The sequence below is a fragment of the Ranitomeya variabilis genome, chromosome 4 (genome assembly GCF_051348905.1).
Source record: "Ranitomeya variabilis isolate aRanVar5 chromosome 4, aRanVar5.hap1, whole genome shotgun sequence".
Lineage (NCBI taxonomy): Eukaryota > Metazoa > Chordata > Amphibia > Anura > Dendrobatidae > Ranitomeya > Ranitomeya variabilis.
Window position 1 is genome coordinate 700,614,447 of NC_135235.1, and position 22,756 is coordinate 700,637,202.

The 22,756-nt window shown below is 45.6% G+C and overlaps 1 protein-coding gene across 1 annotated transcript in view; it reads left to right on the plus strand.

The window, feature by feature from the left end:
- LOC143766424 (uncharacterized) overlaps positions 1–22,756 on the plus strand; it is a 48,938-nt gene that overhangs the window by 23,732 nt on the left and 2,450 nt on the right. Inside the window, exons 2-6 of the mRNA XM_077254100.1 lie at positions 9,584–9,733; positions 9,863–10,042; positions 10,126–10,249; positions 10,333–10,430; positions 10,629–10,719. Of these exons, the coding sequence (XP_077110215.1) occupies positions 9,662–9,733; positions 9,863–10,042; positions 10,126–10,249; positions 10,333–10,430; positions 10,629–10,719 (565 nt within the window). The 5' untranslated portion in view covers positions 9,584–9,661. The remainder of the gene's footprint in view (positions 1–9,583; positions 9,734–9,862; positions 10,043–10,125; positions 10,250–10,332; positions 10,431–10,628; positions 10,720–22,756) is intronic.

Below are 22,756 nucleotides of genomic sequence, written 5' to 3' on the forward strand. Positions count from 1 at the left end.
TTTCCTTCCCGAGATATTGGGGATGTCAGGTGGGTGGTTAGCTACAGGTTAGCCCCCCCTACTTTGCAATTTGCCGTTTTTTGGATGGATTCTAATGGATATTCGTTAGATCCGGTTTGATCACCAAGAATTACCGTTAGATCTCCTTTCATTCCCGAGATATTGGGGGTGTCAGGTGGGGGGTTAGCTACGGGTTAGCCCCCCCTACTTTGAAATTTGCTGTTTTTTGGATGGATTCTAATAGATATTCGTTAGATCCGGTTTGATCAGCAAAAATTAACGTTAGATCTCCTTTCCTTCCCGAGATATTTACTATCTTTTTCTGGGGGAGGGGGCTAACCCGTAGCTGTCTGAATGCAAAATCCTACAGAGACAAGTAGCGGCTGGGAAAATTCATTGTGGCGGTCTGGACTAGTAATAGGAAAAGCAAATGACCCCAGTAACAGCAAACATCACATGTGACCATTGGATATAAGGCCTCTTTCACATGATCTTAGTTTTGTTGTGTAATACGCTGTTTTTCACGTTGAAATGTACCCATTGAAACCGATGCGTTTATTCTCATGTGTTATTTTCACGCATACGCAAATGCATGTAAAAAAAAATACAGCATGTTCTATTTTGTAGCATATTACACGATTAGCCCATTAATACAAATCACTGGGCTGAGTGAAATATGACGGTAAATACACAGTGACAATGCTGCATTTTTAACGCGCACAATACGTATATGATCGTGTGAAAGAGGCCTAAAGGTAACAATCACTAGTGCGGTCTGCAGAGCGCCTGTGGAGCTAGTTTCTGCTTATCTATGGTCACTGTATAGGGGTAATATTGGTCTTTGCATGGTGTTTTATTTAGTCACAGTATGGCAGTATTATTTCATTACTACGTTGGTGTAACTCTCATCAGAGTGGGGGCAAGTAGGAAATCTTGGGCGAGTTCCCACATTTTTTCCCAGAACTTGACCCCTGGTAGTACCTGATCTGTAATCCAATGTGAACATGTGATGTATGGTGCTGAAGGGGTTCCCTGGGATTTCCCCAGGCTGTGGAACGCTGGTGGGGTGACGTCACCCTGCCAGCGGGAAAGCTCAGGGAATCCTTACACTGCCACAACAGAGGGATGCCAGTGAGCAGTGCTCCCCTGCATATCGTCCTCCCGCTTCACTGCAGCGCCACGGGTAGTCACAGCCTCCCTTGCTGTCGGCCTTGTACTGCAGGGCTTGTCTGTGGTTCCCTGGCGTTTCCCCGGCATAGGACACTGGAGGGGCGACGTCACCCCGCCAGCAGGAGACACCAAGGAACCCCTGCAGTACCACATTCAGAGTTTAATTCCAGCTCAGACAAAACAGGTGTCATATTTAAGCAGTGTGAACTTAAGGTACCGTTACACTAAACGACTTACCAACGATCACGACCAGCGATACGACCTGGCCGTGATCGTTGGTAAGTCGTTGTGTGGTCGCTGGGGAGCTGTCACACAGACAGCTCTCCAGCGACCAACGATCAGGGGAACGACTTCGGCATCGTTGAAACTGTCTTCAACGATGCCGAAGTCCCCCTGCAGCACCCGGGTAACAGGGTAAATATCAGGTTACTAAGTGCAGGGCCGCGCTTTGTAACCCGATATTTACCCTAGTTACCATTGTAAAAGTAAAAAAAAAAAAAACAGTACATACTCACCTTCTCATGTCAGTCACGTCCCCGGCATCCACAGGGTTACGCGCTGCTGCCGAGAACTTCCTGCACTGAATGTGTCATCAGCGCCGGCAGTAAAGTAGAGCACAGCGGTGACGTCTGTGCTGCGCTGTGCTCTGCTTTATGGCCGGCGCTGACACGTTCAGTGCAGGAAGCTCTCGGCAGCAGCGCGTAACCCTGTGGACGCCGGGGGACGTGACAGACATCAGAATGTGAGTATGTACTGTGTTTTTTTTTTACTTTTACAATGGTAACCAGGGTAAATATCGGGTTACTAAGCGCGGCCCTGCACTTAGTAACCCGATATTTACCCTGGTTACAAGTGAACACATCGCTGGATCGGCGTCACACACGCCGATACAACGATGGACAGCGGATGATCAGCGACGAAATAAAGTTCTGGACTTCTAGCTCCGACCAGCGACATCACAGCGGGATCCAGATCGCTACTGCGTGTCAAACACAACGAGATCGCTATCCAGGACGCTGCAACATCACGGATCGTTGTCGTTCTCGTTGCAAAGTTGCTGAGTGTGAAGGTACCTTTAGGCTATGTGCACACTTTGCGGGGGCCCCTGCGGGTTTTCCCGCAGCGGATTTGATAAATCTGCAGGGCAAAACCGCTGCGGTTATCCCTGCAGATTTATCGCGGTTTGTTTTGCGGTTTCCGCTGCGGGTTTCCGCCTATACTATTGATGCTGCATATGCAGCAATATGCAGCATCAATAGTAATGTTAAAGTAAAAAAAAATGGTTATATACTCACCCTCTGACGTCCCGATCTCCTCGGCGCTGCACCTGGCGGTCCGGTTCCAAAGATGATGTGCGAGAAGGACCCTTCATGTGACCGCCACGTCACCGCAGGTCCTGTTCGCACAGCAACTCTGACCGGACGGCCGCGTGCAGCGCTGAGAGGTGAGTATAACATGATTTTTTATTTTAATTCTTTTTTTTACACTCAAATATGGTTCCCAGGGCCTGGAGGAGAGTCTCCTCTCCTCCACCCTGGGTACCACCCGCACATTATCCGCTTACTTCCCGCAACGTGGGCACAGCCCCATGCGGGAAGTAAGCAGATCAATGCATTCCTATGGGTGCAGAATCGCAGCGATTCTGCACAAAGAAGTGACATGCTGCAGAATGTAAACCGCTGCGTTTCTGCGCGGTTCTTCCCGCAGCATGTGCACAGCGTTTTGCCGTTTCCATAGGTTTACATGTAAATGTAAACGCAATGGAAACTGCAGCAGACCCGCAGCGGCAAAATCGCGGTGGTTTCGCGGTAAAAACCGCAAAGTGTGAACATGGTTTAGCCTAGGTTAGCAGATAAACTTTGATATGCCACTATGACATATCAAAAGTTACCTGAAAGTTAAAAACAGGGCAGGAAAAGCAACAGGTGGGATAGCGGCGGAACAGAGGAACAGAGCATGATGGAGCCGATCACATGCTTATCAGCTCCCTAAGCAGTGTGTGATGCCATTGAAAACCATATATGGAAAAACCAGGTGGGGTAATGGCTTGAAAATCCACTTAGCTCCTTTTACATTTGCATGTAGTTTTATCAACACAATGTATCAACTTTTGAGTGATTTTGATCCCACCCTCTGTTTGACCCTGTGTGTGTGACCTTTTCTTTGGATGCTCATTTTCACTTCAGTCATAAGAGCAGGCAGAGAAACACATCCTCGTACAAGTGTGTTCACTAACTAAATGTGAAGGTAGGTATTGATTTCCTATGTATGGCATATTTCTATGCAGGAAGGTCTGATCTACTGTGTGTAATTGTCCTATCTTTATCTGTGCATGAGTGTGTGCATGGATCTGCTGATCAATGTATGCAGATATGGATGGCAGCAGGAGAATGGATGTAGAGAGCTGTGTGTTTGGAAATTAAATCCCACTTTAAGCACATAAGTGCCCAATCGGAAAATGTGCCACGTAGCTGCAAACCAGTCCTTTACTTCAAGCTTCCCCATTACGTTATTTGTGTTGGCCAATCTATATATATAATTGTCTAAGGGCCACTTCTGTCTTTCTGTCCTCAACTTCCGTCACGGAAATCCCGCGTTGCTTATTGGTCTCGGCAGCTGCCTGTCATGGCTGCCGCGACCAATCAGCGATGGGCACAGTCCGATTAGTCCCTCCCTACTCCCCTGCAGTCAGTGCCCGGCGCCCGCTCCATAATTCCCTCCAGTCACTGCTCACACAGGGTTAATGCCAGCGGTAACGGACTGCAGTGTAACGCACTCCGTTACCGCTGCTATTAACCCTGTGTGTCCCCAACTATTTACTATTGATGCTGCCTATGCAGCATCAATAGTAAAAATATGTCATGCTAAAAATAATTAAAAAAACAAAAAACCTGCTATACTCACCATCAGCCGCCTTTCCCGCTCCTCGCGACGCTCCGGTGACCACTCCATGCAAGCGGCAGGTTTCGGTGCCAAGGATGGTATGCGAGAAGGACTTGCCATGACGTCACAGTTATGTGACCGCGACGTCATCACAGGCCCTGCGCTCATACCAACCCTGGGACCGGAAGCTGCTGCCTGCATCGCACACAGGGCCAGGACTTCAACAGGCCTTCGGAAGGTGAGTATATGTTTATTTTTTATTTTAAGTCTGTATACTACGTGGCTCTGTGCAGTATACTACGTGGCTGGGCAATATACTACGTGGCTGGGCAATATACTACGTGGCTGGGCAATATACTACGCGGCTGGGCAATATACTACGTGGCTGGGCAATATACTACGTGGCTGGGCAATACGGGTTAGCCCCCTACTTTGACATTTGCTGTTTTTTTATGGATTCTGATAGATATTCGTTAGATCCGTTTGAGCAGCGGCGACTTCGGTGGGGGCCAGTTGTGGGCAGCATCAGGACTTCACTGGCGATGTGTCGCGGTGGGGAAGGGGGGCAGTGTGCTTCGATGATTGTAAAGAGGCGGGCCTGTAGGCATCACGGGGGGCGAGAATGACTCACTGACCGAACTTTCAGATTGTCCCACTTACTCACCACCTCCTCACTTCACTCTCTCTCTGTTGGTCTTCCCCAATGCTCTGTCCTTGGACCCCTCCTCTTCTCCATCTACACCTCAGGACCGCTGCTCAAACGGATATAACGAATATCTATCAGGATCCGTCCAAAAAACGGCAAATTTCAAAGTAGAGGGGGCTAACCCGTAGCTAACCCCCCACTTGACACCCCCAATATCTCGGGAACGAAAGGAGATCTAACGTTAATTTTTGCTGATCAAACCGGATCTAGCGAATATCTATTAGAATCCATCCAAAAAATGGCAAATTTCAAAGTAGGGGGGGCTAACCCGTAGCTAACCCCCCACTTGACACCCCCAATATCTCGGGAACGAAAGGAGATCTAACGTTAATTTTTGCTGATCAAACCGGATCTAACGAATATCTATTAGAATCCATCCAAAAAATTGCAAATTTCAAAGTAGGGGGGGCTAACCCGTAGCTAACCCCCCACTTGACACCCCCAATATCTCGGGAACGAAAGGAGATCTAACATTAACTTTTGCTGATCAAACCGGATCTAACGAATATCTATCAGAATCGATTCAAAAAACGGCAAATTTCAAAGTAGGGGGGGTTAGCTACGGGTTAGCCCCCCCTGAAATAGATCGTAAATATCTAATATTGTAGGGGAGATCTAACGTTAGTTTTGGTTGATCAAACCGGATCTAACAAAGATCTAACAAATGGAATCATTTTTTACCCAAATTCTCAATAAGGGGGGGCTAACCCGGGGGTGGTTACAATTAACAGATAATGGAGGTTGCTGACATGGAGAAATCTTATCAATGGCTGCAGAAAGCTGGACTCCAAGACAGCATAGAGGCACTAATCATAGCGGCACAAGAGCAAGCACTATGTACCAGATCCATAGAAGCAGGAATCTACCACACAAGATCCAAGGTGCAGACTATGCAAAGAAACCTTAGAAACCTTCCAACGCATAGTGGCAGGATGCAAAATGCAAGCAGGAGCTGCGTATACTGAACGCCACAACAAGTAGAGGGAATTGTATACGGGAACTTCTGCACAGCATATTGGCTAATTCCCCCTAAGTCCAGGTGGGAGACCCCAGAAAAAGTGGTGGAAAATGAAAGGGCTAAAATCCTGTGGGACGTCAAGATCCAGACGTATAAGCAGGTGTTAGCTAACCAACCAGACATTGTGATATTAGACAAGGATCAGAAGATAGCAATGATAATACATGAGACAGTGCCAAGTGACAGCAACATCAGAAAGAAGGAATATGAGAAGCTGGAGAAATAGCAGGGCCTCAAAGGATAACTGGAGATGTGGAAGGTGAAGGCAACAGTGATTCCCGCAGTGATAGGAGCACTTGGAGCAGTGAGCCCTAAGTTTGAAGGATGGCTACAACAGATCCCAGGAGCAATATCTGAGGTCTCTGTCCAGAAAAGCGCAATGCTGGGAACAACTAAGATCCTGCACAGAACCCAGGTCTCTGGTAGAGGACCTGAGAATGGGAAAGGACAACAAAGTCCACCCCCATTGGGGTGAGAAGGAAGGTTTTTTTTTTTTTTGTTTGTTTGTTTTTTATAGATGTCGGTGACACAGTGTATGTATATTACGTAGATAGAAGAAAAGCTGGTAATTCAGCAGCCGCGGTAGTGTACAATCACTGCAGGAGCTGACAGGATAGAAGACCTGGATTACATACAGTAAATACAAATAGAATAAGTAGATATATAGATGTCAGTGACAAATACATTTAGTACAATGTGTGCAGCTTACTGTACATGTATTTAATTAATAAAAGATTTTTCTGAAAAAAAATGGTGTGGGCTCTGTGAGATCCCCGCTAGCACTGTGAGGAAGTCACACAATGCAGAGGCGAGTTCACCGGGAGAATTTCACTGAGGTGAATTTCAACTCTTTCCTTCACTGTGCGACTTTCTTATGGTGCTAGCGGGCATCTCACTGACGTCACCGCAGTTCAGCCTGGCTGGGAACGCAGCCTCAGTGAAGTCACTGAAAGTCACTGACGCTGTGTTCCCAGCAGCTCGTTCAGCAGTGGTTCTCAGCCTGGACGGTCACATCTTGGCACCGTCCAGGTTGAAAACTATTTCTCCCCCAGACATGGATTACGGCATGGGACAGAACGACAGACAGGTATGGTATATTGTTGTTTTTTTATTTTAGTTTTAGTACAGGAGATCGAGGGCTTTGGTGGAATTAGGCGAGGACGTAAGTATGGTTTAATTGAGATTATTAAAAGAGTCTGTCATTTTTTGAATTCACTTTATTCTTGCTGTGTCTTTATTTACCCTATAACTATAGGATTAGTAAAGGATAGGTGTCTTACACTCCATTACTAAGCCATGGGCTTGATGTCACCTGACAATACAAAGGTGACATCAGCTACACAAATTTGAACCCCACTTGCCACTGCTACAGGGCAAGTGGAAAGAGTCGGGCAAAGCACCAGAACTGGCGCATCTAATAGATGTGCCTTTTCTGGGCAGCTGCGGGCTGTTATTTGTAGGCTGGGGGGTCAATATCCATGGCCCCTTACCAGCCTGAGAATACCAGCCCTCAGCAGTCAGCTTTAGAAAGGCTGGTTGTCACAAAATGAGGTTGACCCCACATCATTTTTTAAAATTATTTATTTAAATAATTTAAAAAAGAGCGTGGGACCTCTTTATGCTTGATAACCAACCTTGCTGCAGCTGACAGCTGAGGGTTGAAGCCCCCAACTCTGAATTTTGCCTGGCTCATTATCAAAAATAGGGGGCAACCCATGCCTTTTTTTAATTTATTTACAGCGCAAGAGCTGCTCCTGCTCTCACGGGTATGTTCATACTGGGCGTTTTTGCTGAGCTTCTTTGACATAGAGCATGTCACTTCTTTCAGCATTTTTGCAGCGTCTTTTCATGCATTGACTTGAATGGATGGTAAAAAAGCGCTGCAAATACGCAGGTTGTCCCTTTTTTGCAGCATATTTGCTGCAGAAAAGTTAAGGACAGCCGGATGTGCCCTCACACTCGGCTCTGCTACCTATAGATGGCAGACTGCATGATACGTCCATACAGCCTGTCATTGAGCAGAGTGGACCTGAACCCTATTCACTTGAATGGAGGGGCCCGACAATACAGTGTTTGACACGCTGTCATATGCATGACAGCGTGACAAACACGGCTTCTGAACGGCGGTGAAACCATCCCCGTCGGTCAGAGAGCCGCGGTTCCCCCACTGTCAAAAGACAGCGGGAGCGCTCAGCTGTGATTGGAGGTATACAGGTTACCTCCGGTCACTGGTGGCAGCTGATGGGACAACTGCTCCCATCATCCGACACCTGCTAATAACAGTGAGAGCAGGGGCGGATGATAGGAGTATTCATCAGCTGCTTCTGTGCGGTAAATACATGATTAAAAAAACCTGCATGGGTTCCCCCTATTTTTGATAACAAGCCAGGCAAAACTCACAGCTGGGGGCTGCAACCCTCAACTGTCAGCTTCAGCAAGGTTGGTTATCAAGATGAGAGGGGTCCCCACACTGTATTTTTTTAATAATTCTCCCGGAGAACTAGCCTCTGCACTGTGCGACTTTCTCATGGTGCTAGCGGGGTTTCTCACCAAGGTCACCACAGTTCAGCCTGGCTGGGAACGGAGCGTCAGTGATGTCACCGCTAGACACTGAGGCTGCGCTCGCAGCAGCTCATTCACCAGTGGTTCTCAGGCTGTACGGTCACATCTTGGCACAGTCTAGGTTGGAAACTATTTCTCCACCAGACATGGATTACTGCGTGGGACAGAATGATGGAGAGGTGAGGGATATTGTTGTTTTATTATTTTTGGTTTATTACAGGAGATTGAGGGCTTCGATGGAATTAGGCAAGGTCGTAAGTATGGTTTAATTGAGATTATTAAAGGAGTCTGTGTCATTCTTTCAATTACTTTTTTCTGGGTGTCTGTGTTTTCTTGTAATGTGACTATTGAGTTAGTAATGGGGGCGTCTTATTGACTCCTCTCCATTACTAACCTTGGGGCTTGATGTCACCAGACAATACAAAGGTGACATCAATCCCCCAACTATTACCCCTCTTGCAACCGCTAAAGGGCAAGTGGGAAGAGAGAGGCTAAGTGTTAGAATTGGTGCATCTTAGAGATGTGCCTTTTCTGAGGTGGCTGAGAGCTGATGTTTTTAGCCTGGGCGGGGCCAGTATCCATGGCCCCTTTCTAGGCTATTAATATCAACCCGCAGCTGTCTGCATAGCCTTTGCTGGTTATTAAATATAGAGGGAGCTTATGTCACTTCTTTGGTTTTAATAGCCACTAAAGGCTAAGTATACAATTGTGAGCTGCTATTAATAGCCTGGGAAGCTCCATGGGTATTACCCCCTTCCTAGCCTATAAACAAACTTCTGTGTGTGAATCAGACCTGAGATCTAACGTGATAGAAGATTACAGTGTGGGGAAGACGGGAAACCTTCATATAGACGGCCGATGGTGATGGAGTCAGTGACCGACTCTGTCCAAATGTGTTTCTAGAGCTGTAGTAGAAGATGATGTCGTCCTCATCATGAAGTAGTTATTTCTCATGTCTTGTGTAATGAATATCTCCTGCAGTATTCCTAATGCCGATTCCAGGGTCGGTAAATGAGACGAGAATTAGCGTAATGGAAGATGAGTCTATGAAAAACGTATTCAGCTGCCGACTCCGAGGAAGCTTATTGTCTGTGGCCTAAATATATAGGTTTTATTAGTAGATGTAAAGAAGGAAACTAAATACTGTAAAATAATAAATCTCATATGTTTCCCTTATTATCTCCAGTAATTGTATTATTACACAGGATTCTTATGATGTTACATCAACTCATCTTCTCATTCAGGTCTCTACAATATCAGATCCTCTCAGTGAAGATCTTCTGCAAAAGAAAATTTTCCTGATTTAACCATCAAAGATAGATATGGACAGAGACAAGATGGCGGAGAGGATATTAGACCTCACCCTAGAAATCCTCTTCCGGCTTACTGGAGAGGTGAGAGATTCTGATGACGTCACATTGCATTATTCTTATCTATGACAATAAGAGATGGACAGAACTGGAGAGGTAAGAACTCTGGAAATGTCTGTAGTGAGATTTATTAATGTGTCTCTCCATAACCAGGATTACACAATGGTGAAGAAGACCTCTAGTGACCGCTGTCAGGACCCTGTGTCGGAGGAATGGGGAAGACCCCTGAGCCCAGTCACGGGGCCTCCATCCCACCTCCTGATACATGAGGACATCAATGACCAGAAGATCCTAGAACTCGCCTACAAGATTATTGAGCTGCTGACTGGAGAGGTGACACTGCTGGGAATGCTGGGACATTATACAGTAACACTATGAAGGGATCGGGGGGATGATGGTATCATTGTATATGTCAGGTTCCTATAAGGTGTCAGGATGTCGCTGTCCATTTCTCCATGGAGGAGTGGGAGTATTTAGAAGGACACAGAGATCTGTACAAGAACGTCATAATGGAGGTTCCCCAGCCTCTCACATCTCCAGGTAATAGACAGGACTAAATACATACAGCCTATAGTTATCTGTATGTAAAGAATGAATTCACCCCCTGTATGTGTTTCCTCCAGGTCTATCCAGTAAGAGGACAACACCAGAGAGATGTCCCTGTCCTCTTCTTCCACAAGACTGTAAGCAAGAAGATCCCAGTGTTCCTCAGGATCATCAGGTAGATTGAGAGAAGTCGTCATTAGATCTCCCCCACGATGTGTAGACGCTGGTGAAGGTCTTGTGCTCAGTCTTGTTTTATCCACCAGTATTATATTTTTTATACTTGTGTAATGAGAACGGTGGAGATGGCAGGATTAGAGCTGATCATAGATGTGACATCTCCATCTGTCTGTGACTTTTACAATATTTGTTTCAGGGTGAAGATCTGACCCATATTAATACTACAGAGACATATGTGAGAGATGATGAGCGGTGTAAAGAGGAGATTCCTACATATGACTACCCAGGTGAGTAGTAACTACTAAATGCAGAGAAGTCACAGATTCTTCTCAGTCATCGGCTGTGGTTGCTTTATCGGTGTTGTAGTCCGGCTGTATTGCCATGATCACCATTTTGCCTCTAGACCAAAACATTCTCCTCCACCCAAAACTGTTCAAAGAACTTTGGTCACTGAAAGTTATTTTCTTTAGAACTTACAACCTGGATGATCCATCTACCCCTTGGTATTTTTTTAATTCATTCTTAGTTTTACACTGTGTCCCAGTATTATCATTATTATTTATTATTATAGCGCCGTTTATATCATGGCGCTTTACATGTGCGGAGGGGTATACATAATAAAAACAAGTACAATAATCTTAATACAAGTCATGACTGGTACAGTAGTGGCGAGGACCCTGCCTGCGAGGGCTCACAATCTACAAGGGATGTTTGAGGATACAATAGGTAAGGGTAGAGCTGATTATGCAGAGGTTTGGTCAATCTGTGGTTACTGCAGGTTGTAGGCTTGTCGGAAGAGGTAGATCTTCAGGTTCTTTTTGAAGGTTTCGATGGTAGGCGAGAGTCTGATATGTTGTGGTAGAGCGTTCCAGAGTAGGAGTGATGCATGAGAGAAATCTTGTATGCGATTTTGAGAAGAGGAGATCTTATGAGGATCGGAGGTTGCATACAGGTAAGTACCGGGAGACGAGGTCACAGATGTATGGAGGAGACAGGTTGAGGATGGCTTTGTATGTCAGGATTAGGGTTTCGTATTGGAGTCTCTGGGCAATGGTGAGCCAGTGAAGGGATTGACAAAGGGGAGTGGCAGGGGGAATAGCTAGGGGACAGGTGGATTAGTCGGGCAGCAGAGTTTAGAATAGATTGGAGGGGTGCAAGAGAGTTTGAGGGGAGGCCACAGAGCAGGAGGTTGCATTAGTCAAGGAGGGAGATGATGAGGGCATGGACTAGGGTTTTTGCAGATTCTTGGTTTAGGAATGTACTGATCCATGAAATATTTTTGAGTTGAAGGCTGCAGGACGTGGAGAGGGCTTGGATATGTGGTTTGAAGGAGAGATCAGTGTCAAGGATTACCCTGAGGCAGCGAGTTTGTGGGACTGGGGAGAGTGGGCAGCCGTTTACTGTAATGGATAGGTTCGTTGGGGGGGGTCACGTGATATGGGGAAAAGATAATGAATTCTGTTTTGTCAATGTTAAGTTTTAGAAATCTAGTTGAGAAGAAGGATGAAATAGCGGACAGACACTGAGGGATTCTGGTTAGTAGGGTGGTGATATCTCGTCCAGAGAGGTAGATTTGTGTGTCATCAGCACAGAGGTGATACTGAAAGCCGTGAGATTCTATGAGCTGTCCCAGGTCAAAGGTGTAAATGGAGAAGAGCGGGGCCCTAGGACTGAACCTTGCAGGACTCCGACAGGGAGCTAGGTGAGGATGTGGTGTGTGAGTGGGAGATGCTGAGTGTCCGGTCTGTTAGGTATGATGAGATTCAGGATAGGGCCAAGTCTGTGATGCCACCGGGTCAAAGGCAGAGGACAGGTCCAGGAGGAGGAGGACAGAGTAGTGTTGCTTGCTTTTGGCTGTTAATAGGTCATTGGTGACCTTAGTTAGGGCAGTTTCAGTGGAGTGGAGTGACCGGAAGCCAGATTGTAAGCGGTCGAAGAGGGAGCAGGAAGAGAGATGGGAGGACAGTTCAAGATGGACGTGTTGTTCCCGTAGTTTTGAGGCATAGGGGAGAAGTGATATAGAGTGACAGCTAGATACAGAGAATGGGTCAAGAGAGGGCTTTTTGAGGATAGGTGTGATTGAGGCATGTTTAAACCTTGAGGGGAAAACACCAGTTGTTAGTGATGGGTTGAAGAAGTGGGTTAGGGTTGGAGTGAAGACTGTGGTGAGGTTTGGGATGAAGTGGGATGGGTTTGGGTTAAGTGCACAGGTGGTGAGATGCGATCTTGAGAGTAGAGAGGAGAATCGATCTTCTGTAATGGTGGAGAAGTTGATTTTGGAGGTGGAGGGCTGGGAAGTTGGGAGGAAGGGCTCTGGGGGTTGTCAACCAAAACTCTCTGATGTTATCAATCTTCTGCTTGAAGAATGAGGCAAAATCTTCAGCTGAGATGAGTGGGGAGGGAGGAAGTGCTGGGAGACAGAGGAGTAAATTGAAACTGTGGAATAACTGTTTAGGGTTGTGAGACAGGGAGGATATGAGAGATGAGAAGTAGGTTTGTTTAGCTGTGGCGAGTGTGGCCTTGAAAGTAGTGAGGGACTGTTTGAATCCGATGAAGTGCTCGTTGGAGTGGGATCTTTTCCATCTCTGCTCATCAGCCTTGGAAGCTCGCCTCAGTTCTTTGGTCAGGCTGGTATGCCAGGGCTAATAATAAGGTAGTCATAAACATTATACATGCATAAATATACAGTTCATGTTCAATCAGCAAATAATTTACTGTAGATGTCACCTGCATGCGTGTCAGGACTGTATTAGGAGAACTGCAAAAGCTACATACAAAAACACCACAGAAACGCAGTTAGATCCTCCCATAAAATGTATAGATTTTATTAAATAACCAATAAAACTCCAATCAGAACAGAGGACAGATTAATGGACAGCAGGGAGGGGAAGTAAAACACTCTGTGGCTGTGCAAGATGCCCAAGGACTCCAAAGAGCCATCACTGCACGATCATGCCAACGATCATAATGAATAAGCAATCACTGGCCATATCAAAATAGAAAGGATCAATATCCATATGTATACCGGCATAATAGCATAACGCAAATCATGGCCACATACATCAAAACTACTACCTGGTATTTGTAGCAGCGGGAAGCCGAGAGTCCATCCCGACGCGCGTTTCGGAGCGTAAAGCTCCTTCCTCAGGGGGCGGTGAGGAGATACTGCCATGTGTGTCATTTTATACCACCATGCCGGAAATGTCTGTACTCACGCTGTGCACCTATTGCTGCATCCGCCATGCCCAACGCTCACTCTGCCAAACGTAACAGGAAACACGTGGGGCCCCACATGATCCTGCAGCAGGCGGCATGGAAACGCCGAACACAGCAGGACGCAAGCAGCACGCATGCGCGGTACGGACGCGGCCTTATTGAAAGAGGGCAAGAAGAAGGGCAAACAACATTATCCATGAAAAGGAACTATAAACAAACAGCAAATTATATGGAAAAGATACAACCACCCAACATCAGAATAAGCAAACAGCCTGGACAGTATTAATTGTTCATAGTAAAATGTACCCATATATACATATATATATTTTTTGTTGGCAAAATAACCAACAAAATTATTATTTTTATTTTTTTATTATTTTCATTTATTTCTTTTAAATTTTTTATTTTTCTTTTCTGTTATTTATATGTAATATGCTCTGTTCTGTTATTCTATTGTTTGTGTTGGTATTCCTGGACTGGTTATTTTGTGAAAAACAAAAAGTACATTTTCATTTTTACGGATCAATTTGTGAAGCACCTGGGGGTTCAAAGTGCTCACTTTGCATCTAGATAAGTTCCTTGGGGGGGTCTAGTTTCTAAAATGGGGTCACTTGTGGGGGAGCTCAAATCTTTAGGTACACAGGGGCTCTCCAAACGCGACATGGTGTCCTCTTACGATTGGAGCTAATTTTTCATTCAAAAGTCAAATGGCGCTCCTTCCCTTCCAAGCCTTGCCGTGTGCACAAAAGTGGTTTGTGACCATATATGAGGTATCGGTGTACTCAGGAGAAATTGCCCAACACATTTTAGGATCCATTTTATCCTGTTGCCCATGTGAAAATGAACAAATTGTGGCTAAAAGAATTTTTTTGTGAGAAAAAAAAAAACAAAAAAGTACATTTTCATTTTTACGGATCAATTTGTGAAGCACCTGGGGGTTCAAAGTGCTCACTATGCATCTAGATAAGCTCCTTGGGGGGTCTAGTTTCCAAAATGGGGTCACTTGTGAGGGAGCTCCAATGTTTAGGCACACAGGGGCTCTCCAAACGCGACATGGTGTCCGCTGTCATGATCTCAATGGCAAGAGATCATAGCATCAGCATATATAGGAACTAGCTCTAGGAAGATGGAAACTGAGCTGACCATGAACTAAACCTAACGCACAACTAGCAGTGGCCGGGTAGCATGCCTACGTTGATTCTAGATGCCCAGCACCAGCCGGAGGACTAAATAAAGCTAGCAGAGGAAAATATTAGTCCTAGCTCACCTCTAGAGAAATACCCCGAAAGGAGACAGAGGCCCCCCACATGTATTGGCGGTGAATCAAGATGAAATAACAAACGTAGTATGAAAATAGGTTTAGCAAATTTGAGGTCCACTTACTACATAGCAGAAGACAGAAAGGACACTTTCATGGTCAGCTAAAAACCCTATCAAAACACCATCCAGAAATTACTTTAAAACTCTGGCATTAACTCATAACACCAGAGTGGCAATTCCTGTTCACAAGAGCTTTCCAGACACAGTAACGAAACTACAGCTGTGAACTGGAACAAAAATGCAAAAACAAACATGGACAAGAGTCCAACTTATCTAGTAGTTGTCTAGGAGCAGGAACAAGCACAGAGAGGCTTCTGATAACATTGTTGACCGGCAAGCAACTAACAGAGCAGCAAGGTTAAATAGCGACTCCCACATCTTGATGGGAACAGGTGAACAGAGAAGATGAAGACACCAGTTCAATTCCACCAGTAGCCACCGGGGGAGCCCAGAATCCAAATTCACAACAGTACCCCCCCCCTCAAGGAGGGGGCACCGAACCCTCACCCGAACCACCAGGGCGATCAGGATGGGCCCTATGAAAGGCACGAACCAGATCAGAGGCATGAACATCAGATGCATTCACCCAAGAATTATCCTCCTGGCCGTATCCCTTCCACTTGACCAGATACTGGAGTCTCCGTCTGGAAACACGAGAGTCTAAGATTTTCTCCACAACGTACTCCAACTCACCCTCAACCAACACCGGAGCAGGAGGCTCAACGGAAGGCACAACCGGTACCTCATACCTGCGCAATAATGACCGATGAAAAACGTTATGAATAGAAAAGGATGCAGGGAGGTCCAAACGGAAGGAAACAGGGTTAAGAATCTCCAATATCTTATACGGGCCGATGAACCGAGGCTTAAACTTAGGAGAAGAGACCCTCATAGGGACAAAACGAGAAGACAACCACACCAAGTCCCCAACATGAAGACGAGGACCAACACGACGACGGCGGTTAGCAAAAAGCTGAGTCTTCTCCTGGGACAACCTCAAATTGTCCACCACCTGCCCCCAGATCTGATGCAATCTCTCCACCACAGCATCCACTCCAGGACAATCCGAAGATTCCACATGACCAGAGGAAAATCGAGGATGAAACCCCGAATTACAGAAAAACGGGGACACCAAAGTGGCAGAGCTGGCCCGATTATTGAGAGCGAACTCCGCCAATGGCAAAAAAGCAACCCAATCATCCTGGTCAGCAGACACAAAACACCTCAGATATGTCTCCAGGGTCTGATTAATCCGCTCAGTCTGGCCATTCGTCTGAGGATGGAAAGCGGACGAAAAAGATAAATCTATGCCCATCCTAGCACAGAATGCCCGCCAAAATCTAGACACGAATTGGGTCCCTCTGTCAGAAACGATATTCTCAGGAATACCATGCAAACGAACAACATTTTGAAAAAACAGAGGAACCAACTCGGAAGAAGAAGGCAACTTGGGCAGAGGAACCAAATGGACCATCTTAGAGAAACGGTCACACACCACCCAGATGACAGACATCTTCTGAGAAACAGGCAGATCTGAAATAAAATCCATCGAGATGTGCGTCCAAGGCCTCTTAGGAATAGGCAAGGGCAACAACAATCCACTAGCCCGAGAACAACAAGGCTTGGCCCGAGCACAAACGTCACAAGACTGCACAAAGCCTCGCACATCTCGTGACAGGGAAGGCCACCAGAAGGACCTTGCCACCAAATCCCTGGTACCAAAAATGCCAGGATGACCTGCCAACGCAGAAGAATGAACCTCAGAGATGACTCTACTGGTCCAATCATCAGGAACAAACAGTTTATCAGGTGGGCAACGATCAGGTCTATCCGCCTGAAACTCCTGCAAGGCCCGCCGCAGGTCTGGAGAAACGGCTGACAATACCACTCCATCCTTAAGGATACCTGTGGGCTCAGAGTTACCAGGCGAGTCAGGCTCAAAACTCCTAGAAAGGGCATCCGCCTTAACATTCTTAGAACCCGGTAGGTATGACACCACAAAATTAAACCGAGAGAAAAATAATGACCAGCGCGCCTGTCTAGGATTCAGGCGCCTGGCAGTCTCAAGATAAACCAAATTTTTGTGGTCAGTCAATACCACCACCTGATGTCTGGCCCCCTCAAGCCAATGGCGCCACTCCTCAAAAGCCCACTTCATGGCCAAAAGCTCCCGATTCCCAACATCATAATTCCGCTCAGCGGGCGAAAATTTACGGGAAAAGAAGGCACAAGGCCTCATCACGGAGCAGTCAGAACTTTTCTGCGACAACACTGCCCCAGCTCCGATCTCAGAAGCGTCGACCTCAACCTGAAAAGGTAGAGCAACATCAGGCTGACGCAACACAGGGGCAGAGGAAAAACGGCGCTTAAGCTCCCGAAAGGCCTCCACAGCATCAGGGGACCAATCAGCAACATCAGCACCCTTCTTAGTCAAATCGGTCAATGGCTTAGCAATATCCGAAAAACCAGCAATAAATCGACGATAAAAGTTAGCAAAGCCCAAAAATTTCTGAAGACTCTTAAGAGAAGAGGGCTGCGTCCAATCACAAATAGCTTGAACCTTGACAGGATCCATTTCAATGGAAGAGGGGGAAAAAATATATCCCAAAAAGGAAATCCTCTGTACCCCAAAAACACACTTAGAACCCTTCACACACAAAGAATTAGACCGCAAAACCTGAAAAACCCTCCTGACTTGCTGGACATGAGAGTCCCAGTCATCCGAAAAAATCAGAATATCATCCAGATACACAATCATAAATTTATCCAAATAATCGCGAAAAATATCATGCATAAAGGACTGGAAAACTGACGGAGCATTTGAAAGACCAAAAGGCATCACTAAATACTCAAAGTGGCCCTCGGGCGTATTAAATGCGGTTTTCCACTCATCCCCCTGCCTGATTCGCACCAAATTATACGCCCCACGAAGGTCAATCTTAGAGAACCACTTGGCCCCCTTTATGCGAGCAAACAAATCAGTCAGCAACGGCAATGGGTATTGATATTTAACAGTGATTTTATTAAAAAGCCGATAATCAATACATGGTCTCAAAGAGCCGTCTTTTTTTGACACGAAGAAAAAACCGGCTCCTAAGGGAGATGACGATGGACGAATATGTCACTTTTCCAAGGACTCCTTTATATATTCACGCATAGCAGCATGTTCAGGCCCAGACAGATTAAATAAACGACCCTTTGGGTATTTACTACCCGGGATTAAATCTATGGCACAATCGCACTCTCGGTGCGGAGGTAACGAATCAAGCTTGGATTCTTCAAAGACGTCACGATAGTCAGACAGGAACTCAGGAATTTCAGAGGGAATAGATGATGAAATGGAAACCACAGGTACATCCCCATGAGCCCCCTTACATCCCCAGCTCAACACAGACATAGCTTTCCAGTCGAGGACTGGGTTGTGAGATTGCAGCCAAGGCAATCCTAGCACCAAATCATCATGTAGATTATACAGCACCAGAAAGCGAATAATCTCCTGGTGATCCGGATTAATACGCATAGTTACTTGTGTCCAGTATTGTGGTTTATTATTAGCCAATGGGGTGGAGTCAATCCCCTTCAGAGGAATAGGAGTCTCCAAAGGCTCTAAATCATACCCACAGCGTTTGGCAAAGGACCAATCCATAAGACTCAAAGCGGCGCCAGAGTCGACATAGGCGTCCGTGGTAATAGATGACAAAGAGCAAATCAGGGTCACAGATAGAATAAACTTAGACGGTAAGGTGCAAATGGAAACAGATTTGCCAAGCTTTTTAGTGCGCTTAGAGCATGCTGATATAACATGAGTAGAATCACCACAATAGAAACACAACCCATTTTTCCGTCTAAAATTCTGCCGCTCGCTTCGGGACAGAATTCTATCACACTGCATACTCTCTGGCGATTTCTCAGTGGACACCGCCAGATGGTGCACTGGTTTGCGCTCCCGCAAACGCCTATCGATCTGAATAGCCATTGTCATGGACTCATTCAGACCCGCAGGCACAGGGAACCCCACCATAACATCCTTAATGGCATCAGAGAGACCCTCTCTGAAAGTCGCCGCCAGGGCGCACTCATTCCACTGAGTAAGCACAGACCATTTACGGAATCTTTGGCAGTAAATTTCCGCTTCATCTTGCCCCTGAGATAGGGACATCAAAGTTTTTTCTGCCTGAAGCTCCAAATGAGGTTCGTCATAAAGCAACCCCAAGGCCAGAAAAAACGCATCCACATTGAGCAACGCAGGATCCCCTGGTGTCAATGAAAAAGCCCAGTCTTGAGGGTCGCCCCGGAGCAAGGAAATCACAATCCTGACCTGCTGTGCAGGATCTCCGGCAGAGCGAGATTTCAGGGACAAAAATAATTTGCAATTATTTCGAAAATTCTGAAACCCAGATCTATTCCCCGAGAAAAATTCCGGCAAAGGAATTCTCGGCTCAGATACAGGTGCATGACAAACAAAATCTTGCAAATTTTGTACCTTCGTGGCGAGATTATTCAAACCTGCAGTTACACTCTGAAGATCCATTGCAAACAGGTGAACACAGAGCCATTCAAAGGAGAGAAAAAAAAAAAAAAAAAAAATTTCAGCAGACTACTTATTTCTCTCCTTTCTCAGCCAAGGATTTTAACCCTTTAGTGGGCCGGTCAAACTGTCATGATCTCAATGGCAAGAGATCATAGCATCAGCATATATAGGAACTAGCTCTTGGAAGATGGAAACTGAGCTGACCATGAACTAAACCTAACGCACAACTAGCAGTGGCCGGGTAGCATGCCTACGTTGATTCTAGATGCCCAGCACCAGCCGGAGGACTAAATAAAGCTAGCAGAGGAAAATATTAGTCCTAGCTCACCTCTAGAGAAATACCCCGAAAGGAGACAGAGGCCCCCCACATGTATTGGCGGTGAATCAAGATGAAATAACAAACGTAGTATGAAAATAGGTTTAGCAAATTTGAGGTCCACTTACTACATAGCAGAAGACAGAAAGGACACTTTCATGGTCAGCTAAAAACCCTATCAAAACACCATTCAGAAATTACTTTAAAACTCTGGCATTAACTCATAACACCAGAGTGGCAATTCCTGTTCACAAGAGCTTTCCAGACACAGTAACGAAACTACAGCTGTGAACTGGAACAAAAATGCAAAAACAAACATGGACAAGAGTCCAACTTATCTAGTAGTTGTCTAGGAGCAGGAACAAGCACAGAGAGGCTTCTGATAACATTGTTGACCGGCAAGCAACTAACAGAGCAGCAAGGTTAAATAGCGACTCCCACATCTTGATGGGAACAGGTGAACAGAGAAGATGAAGACACCAGTTCAATTCCACCAGTAGCCACCGGGGGAGCCCAGAATCCAAATTCACAACAGTCCGCTAAAGATTGGAGCCAATTTTTAATTGAAAAAGTCAAATGGCGTTCTTTCCCTTCCGAGCCCTGTCGTGCGCCCAAACAGTGGTTCCCCCCACATATGGGGTATTGTCGTACTCAGGACAAATTGTACAATAACTTTTGGGGTCCAGTTTGTTTTAACCCTTGGGAAAATAAAAAAATTGTTGCTAAAAGATCATTTTTGTGACTAAAAAGTTAAATTAATAAATATAAAATATATAATATACACTCACTGGCCACTTTATTAGGTACACCTGTCCAACTTCTTGTTAACACTTAATTTCTGATCAGCCAATCACATGGCGGCAACTCAGTGCATTTAGGCATGTAGACATGGTCAAGACAATCTCCTGCAGTTCAAACCGAGCATCAGTATGGGGAAGAAAGGTGATTTGAGTGCCTTTGAACGTGGCATGGTTGTTGGTGCCAGAAGGGCTGGTCTGAGTATTTCAGAAACTGCTGATCTACTGGGATTTTCACGCACAACCATCTCTAGGGTTTACAGAGAATGGTCCGAAAAAGAAAAAAAATCCAGTGAGCGGCAGTTCTGTGGGCGGAAATGCCTTGTTGATGCCAGAGGTCAGAGGAGAATGGGCAGACTGGTTCGAGCTGATAGAAAGGCAACAGTGACTCAAATCGCCACCCGTTACAACCAAGGTAGGCCTAAGAGCATCTCTGAACGCACAGTGCGTCGAACTTTGAGGCAGATGGGCTACAGCAGCAGAAGACCACACCGGGTACCACTCCTTTCAGCTAAGAACAGGAAACTGAGGCTACAATTTGCACAAGCTCATCGAAATTGGACAGTAGAAGATTGGAAAAACGTTGCTTGGTCTGATGAGTCTCGATTTCTGCTGCGACATTCGGATGGTAGGGTCAGAATTTGGCGTAAACAACATGAAATCTTTAGGATGTGGTGGAACGGGAGATTCGCATCAGGGATGTGCAGCCGACAAATCTGCGGCAACTGTGTGATGCCATCATGTCAATATGGACCAAAATCTCTGAGGAATGCTTCCAGCACCTTGTTGAATCTATGCCACGAAGAATTGAGGCAGTTCTGAAGGCAAAAGGGGGTCCAACCCGTTACTAGCATGGTGTACCTAATAAAGTGGCCAGTGAGTGTATATCAAGATATACATATATATAAATACCTGCGCTAGAAAATGCATAAATAGGACTGCATGACTATTTACCTTTGGAAAAAGAAGGGAAGGAGAATAAAATAGTCGATAATGAATCTGTATATTGATCCGTGGGTGTATTAACCAGGATTTTCCAAACTCTGGGGACAGGAAATAAATGCACAAAATAGTAAGCAACAACAATAAGCAGCAAATATCTAAAGCTAAGGGCAACAACTACACATATAGAACAGGATTTGCGAAGCTTGTGCTTAAAATTGCTATATTTAAAATTGCACGCTGAAAAAAGGAGTTAGTTACATACTGTTTAACGTGCGGACTCTTGAGACTGGAGAAAGCCGGCAACACAGGGCACTGGTAACTTTATCCGGATAGTAGTAAGTAAATTACTTCCTTAGTTAGTAAGCACCGATGTGCAAAGATATTGATTCCTTTGGCGTGCTGTCCCGGCCGGTGACAGCCGCCCGTGCAGGGAAAAATACCTGTGAATGCGCGCTCGAGAAATGTTGCAGCTGACAGGACCTTCGGAGTATTCGGGTCACGTGACCAGAGTGTCACGTGGTGCCCCGGCTTGAAGGTACGGAGCACTGCAGGAGCCAGAAAACCCGGCCGGGACAGCACGCCAAAGGAATCAATATCTTTGCACATCGGTGCTTACAAACTAAGGAAGTAATTTACTTACTACTATCCGGATAAAGTTACCAGTGCCCTGTGTTGCCGGCTTTCTCCAGTCTCAAGAGTCCGCACGTTAAACAGTATGTAACTAACTCCTTTTTTCAGCGTGCAATTTTAAATATAGCAATTTTAAGCACAAGCTTCGCAAATCCTGTTCTATATGTGTAGTTGTTGCCCTTAGCTTTAGATATTTGCTGCTTATTGTTGTTGCTTACTATTTTGTGCATTTATTTCCTGTCCCCAGAGTTTGGAAAATCCTGGTTAATACACCCACGGATCAATATACAGATTCATTATCGACTATTTTATTCTCCTTCCCTTCTTTTTCCAAAGGTAAATAGTCATGCAGTCCTATTTATGCATTTTCTAGCGCAGGTATTTATATATATGTATATCTTGATATATATTATATATTTTATATTTATTAGTTCAATCCCTTGCCCCTTTATGGTTTAGGGGATATACCAGCTGCTCTTAATGCACTTCATCTTCTTTCCTCTTTTTTCATTAGCGCCGCTACACCACTTATCCAAAAAGTTAAATTAAATGTTCATTTTTCCTTCCAT